The sequence below is a fragment of the Lagenorhynchus albirostris genome, chromosome 16 (genome assembly GCF_949774975.1).
Source record: "Lagenorhynchus albirostris chromosome 16, mLagAlb1.1, whole genome shotgun sequence".
Classification (NCBI taxonomy): Eukaryota; Metazoa; Chordata; class Mammalia; order Artiodactyla; family Delphinidae; genus Lagenorhynchus; species Lagenorhynchus albirostris.
Window position 1 is genome coordinate 81,480,071 of NC_083110.1, and position 5,068 is coordinate 81,485,138.

General features: G+C 56.8%; 1 protein-coding gene across 16 annotated transcripts in view; it reads right to left on the reverse strand.

The window, feature by feature from the left end:
* Positions 1-3,038, reverse strand: part of EBF3 (EBF transcription factor 3) — a 116,908-nt gene extending 113,870 nt beyond the window's left edge. For all 16 annotated transcript variants that reach the window (XM_060126550.1, XM_060126552.1, XM_060126547.1 and 13 more), the window contains exons 1-4: positions 2,808-3,038; positions 2,546-2,702; positions 2,120-2,183; positions 1,369-1,424 (exon numbers count right to left, since the gene is read on the reverse strand). In XM_060126550.1, the coding sequence (XP_059982533.1) occupies positions 1,369-1,424; positions 2,120-2,183; positions 2,546-2,702; positions 2,808-2,941 (411 nt within the window). In that variant the 5' untranslated portion in view covers positions 2,942-3,038. The remainder of the gene's footprint in view (positions 1-1,368; positions 1,425-2,119; positions 2,184-2,545; positions 2,703-2,807) is intronic.
* Between the last annotated feature and the right edge of the window lie 2,030 nt (positions 3,039-5,068).

Genomic DNA, 5,068 nt, shown 5'->3' on the forward strand with positions numbered 1-5,068 from the left:
CTGCCTGCATCAACCTCTTCGTTAGACTACAGCGATTTCCGAAAACATTTAGCCCTTACATACAAAGGAAATAAAAGCACCCTGTCAACGCGCCTCCCGAGTTCCAGAGGCTTCCCTGAATCCCAGTGAAATAATTACCGAAGGGCACGCCGCCTCCGTCTTTGTCAGAAAGACCGTAGTTTACCTGTCAGATCTGTTTTACTCTAAGAGAAAACCATAGTGTTTTACCACTGCAGACATTAAAATCTAACACGCTTGTTGCCTAGGTAAGGACAAACTTTTTAAAGGGGAAGTAAAATCCGAAAACCAATTGCCGTGCAGAGAGTGGGAAGCATGCGTGCTGGGCTGCAAGAAGCAGAAAGAGTTCCTTTTTACTTCGCTCACAATTCTTCAAGTTAGCATCAAAACTGAAGACACTACTTTCATTTCTAAGCGTGAAGCTCAGTTTGGAAGTATATTTTAAATCAATCTGTGCACAGTGGATTTCACTTAGGCGTGGGATTTGCCCCTCCCCCACACTACTTGAAGAAAATGGGGGGAAATCTTTAAAACAACTAAACAACAACATACCACCCAACACAAAACCAGCCAGAGACTGCACAATGTCAAAAAGCAATGAAGCACTTTTCTGCACTTAATCACACGACTGATAGCCAATAGTTATCATCGGAAAAGTTGACCAAGACAGGTTAAATAATTTAATAAGGAACTGCTGGTAATTATGTTATTTACAAGGTATGACAGAGGGTGGAAAGGGACGAGAAGCTACCCCCAGAGCAATGGACGGGTTTGGGTGACCCCTGGAGCTCGGAGTTTGAATTATGGAGATGGGGGGCTGAGAGGTGAAGATGGACTAGAGGAGAACAAGGTGACTTTTCACCCCAACACATTTAACTTTTAAATCCAAATAAACGTCTCGTGTTACTAGACCATCACACTGGAAAGGAGGGAAAAAATGAGCTAATCAAGTCCAACCCAATGGCTCTGGAAAGGAGTTAGTTGTCTTTGTTATAGAAAAAAAAAATCAATGAAATGATTCCAAGCAGAGAGAGAAACGTTTAAAAATTTACAGGGGGGGAGACCCTGAGAATTTTGTCAAATATTAATTACCATAATTAATTAAGACAGAATTTGATTCCAATCACAAGCCATTTAATAAAGCATGTATGTCCTGTTCTAATGACAACATAAACTATTTTACCAATCACTTCATTTATTCCAATAAATATGGAATTCTCATTAGCATGTCAAGGAAACTAAATGAAAAACAAATACACCAGATCCATTTGTCAGTCTCCTAGTCTCTGAAACCCCAGGGCAGCCCCAGCTGAGCAGTGAAAACTAGTGTCGAGGCTTAAACTTTCTCACCTGTTTGGTCATTGAATCTATGAGGCGAACATACAGATCCTGCTCCGTTCTGACTCCTGCGAAGAAACAGGGACAGATTCTCATCAGGATTTTTAGCAAGGGCACAAGGGGGCACAGGAAGTCGGTAACCCGGGACTGCCACCTCCATGATGCAGCAAAAGTTAGGCATGCCCTTTAAAAGGCAGGAAAGAACCCCAATCACTTCTCATTTAAATTTTTTCTTTTCTTAATTAAGAACCTCAGTACTCTTAGAGTTTGCATTTAAAGGTGCAAGAAATGTGCCTGGCTGAGAGCAGGCCTGGTCGCTGCTCCGGGTGGGCCATGTGCTGCTTTATTTTTGAAAACAGCACGAAATGGAAACTGAGAGTCTGAACTCTTTCTAATGTCTCTCGAGGATTTTTTTTAAATCTCAGCGCACAGGAAGTAAGTTGTGCTCGGTGTACAGAGCTACCCCCGTTTCAATAATTAACATTAATTTGCAAAATTGAAAAAAGTCACTTAAAAGTGATGTTCTGCTGGCGCCCCGTATCGATCCCCTTTTTACTTTCTGCTTCGAGCCCGACCGGTTAATCATGTGAAGGGCCATCGACTTATTGATCGTTTATGTTTTGTTTTCCTTCTATGCCATGAGAAGATTTCGTGTTTACATCCATGTCATTTTAATCTCAAAATCTTTATGTCCTTTAGCCATCGCGGAAAGGGAGAGCGAGCCCGGCGGGGCGGGAAGGCAGGAGCGGCCGCCGCCACTTACCGTTGCTGTACAGCAACTGGAGTTTATAGTGGATGCCGTTGTTGGTTTTCTCGTTGTTGGGCTCCTGAAAGTAACGATAAATAATTGCATTTAGTGCGATCGGTGTCCGGCGCGGCACCGCACTCGGTCCCCCTCCACGACCGAGGCCCCTTGGCCTCACGCATGGCAGGATTCCTAGCTCGGAGCAGCGCGGTGATGTCACTTTCCTGCTGGAAGGCCAGCGTTCTCCTCGCCCGGAGTAAGTCCGGGGGCGCAGAGAAGTTGCCCAGCCCTCGGCTGGCCCGGGCGGCCGCACGTGGCGGCGGCGGGGGGCGCCTCGCAGAGCGGTCCCCGCCGCCGAGGGGGCACTCGGGGCCACCGCGCTTGGGCACCGCCTGCCTCCCACTTCTAGGAAGATGGAGGGTGTGACTGTATGTTTGCACTTACTTTCTCTTTCTCCACAAAGTCCACAAAAGCGGTCCTTTCAATCTCCACCGGCTGCCCCTGCCTGTCGTAGAGCGCCAGCACGAAGTGGAAGAAATTGGATTTCCGGAGGTTGGAAGGCGGCTGCTTCTCGAAGTGCGCCCGCGCCAGCCCCACGCCGCTGCGGGAGGAAAGAGACAGCGGCCCGGTGAGGAGCGCGGCGCCGGCCGGCTGCGGGGACCCGGCGGGGCCGGGGCCGGGGCGCGCGGGGGCGGCCGGTACGTACCTCTGGGCGGCCGTGTTGGCGTCCACCACCCCCGCCGTGTGCATCCACGAGCGCACCGGGTTCATGCCGCTGCCCAGCGGCTCCTCCTTCATGGTCGTCCCCCCGCGCGGAATATTCTCCTGAATCCCAAACATGAAAACTGGTGGCGGCGGCCGCAGCTCCCGGCCGAAAGCGCTTCCGCGAGCAGCGGCGCTCGGGGCTCGGCGGCAGGCGGCTGCCCTGGCCGCGCTGGCCCTGCTCGGCGCCTGCGGTCCGGCCCGCCGCCGGCTTCAGCCCGTCCCGGGCAGGCGCGACATACACCGGCGGCCGGGCGCTCCGGACGGCCGGGGGCGCGGAGGCGGCTACACCGGCGGCGCTTCGGCGGAGCAGGACGCGGTGGCCGCGGCGGCGGCGGTTTTTGTTGTTGTTTTGCAGGCGCGCTCAACGTGGTGTCATCCTAGCCAGGCGGCGTCCGCGGCTGCAGGACACTGCGGGATCGCCCGCTTCTGGCGCGGCCCGCCTGCTCCAAAGACAAATAAACGGGGCAGTGAGTGCCGCGGCGCAGTCCCGGGCGCAGGCGGGGCGCGGCGGGGCCTGGAGCGGCGCGCGCAGCGGATGGAGGCGCACAAAACTCAGCCCTCTCTCCCCGAGGAATGGACCCTTTCCCGGGAGCCAAAACTCGAAGCCCCCGGGAGCGGCGCTGTCAGAAGGTGACGTCGGGGGGCGGCGCCTGCGCCATATATGGGAGCGGCCGCCCCTCGCCGCGCCCCTCGCCGCCGCCGCCGCCGCCGCCGCGCTCTCCGACTGACTGCCTGACGGCGCCGCGAGCCGGCCCGAGCCCCGCGAGCCCAGCGAGCCCTGCCGCCGCCGAGCGCCGCCGAGCGCCGCCGAGCGCCACCGAGCGCCGCCGCAGCCCCCAGCCATGCGCCGCGGCTCCTCGCGCCCACCCGCAGCTAAGGAAGTTACTACTCGCCCAAATAAGTCTTGAAATGAAACAAACAACCAGTGCACAACTGCAGCCTGGCCCCTTAATACCTCCTCCCGAAATCAGCCACACAGTCAAAACACCGTGGGGAGCAGGGGGTAAAATGCCGGGGCGCCCCCAGTTGCCCAAATGCTGGCACTAAATGCAAGGGGCCGCAGGTCGCCCTGGGATGGCCCAAAGGGAAAAGTGGTAGAAGCAGGCAGGCCGCAGGAAGGGAGCTGGAGGGGCAAGCAACGAACTGGGGGCCGGGGGCTGGGGCCTGGGGGCGAGGTGGGGGCGGGGAGCAGGGCTCCCTGGCCAAGGCGGGGCGCGCAGCTCAGCCTGTTTTCTAAGCAGACCTAAAGCGGCTGGGGGGGCCGGTCTGCTCCCGTCTGGGCCTTTCTGGGCGCGCGTGCTTTCCGCCCCGGCGGAGGCCACCGAGTGTCGGGCTGGGGACCCACGTCGGAGGCGGGCTCTGCCAGATGCTCTCTCTTTTTCCCGGCGGCCACGGGAGACCCCGTCCCCCGGCCTGTCCTTAGGCGCGGCGAGTGACAAAGGCGGCTCCGGGCTCTCTGGGTGGACAGGAAGCGCGCCCGGCCTCTGCGGCGACCCCGAGCCGGGTGTCCGGCTGCGCGCCCCGCGCGATGACCAGACCTCCCCGGCGCCAGCCGCTCTAAAAGCCGAGCAGACGCTGCGGGCGCCCGGGTCCTGCCCTCGGTGCCGCTGAGCCCGAGTGAGCGCGCGGCGCGCGGCTTCCAGACCTGGTTTCCAGGAATCTGGAGGGCAGCGGGGTGCGGGTAGCGCGTGGGCCCGGCGGCCGAGCTCCTGCAGGCAGCCGGGACTCGGCGCCCAGGCGCACTGCCCGCCCAAAGGACGTCTGCGCGACACGGAGCGGAGGCCCAGGGGACGACCAGGAGCTGTCCCGGCACTTCCCTGCCGAGAAAATTCAGGCCCTTTTGATTAAAACAAACAGAAAATAAAAAAAACAGGTTTCAAGGTGCAGTGTGTCGCAGGACAGCCTCTTCACGCCCGGTCTGGGGCAGCACTCGTTTTTTTTTTTTTTCTTTCCTGAATTGGCAGTGTGTGTGCGTTAATATTTTAATTAATCAGGAAAATCAAAGTCCGATTTACGTTATCTGGGGACCCCCAAGCCTCTTGGAAGGGGTGAGAAAAAAAAGCAGTGCTGGAAAGCAATCTATTTTGCTGGTGTTGGGGGTTAATGACTATTGCCAAAGATAAGTGAATTATCACAGCTGTTGCGCCAGTCCCATCTCAAAATCCATTCCGGTGCCGGCCGTCTAATTAAATACGTAAGTAT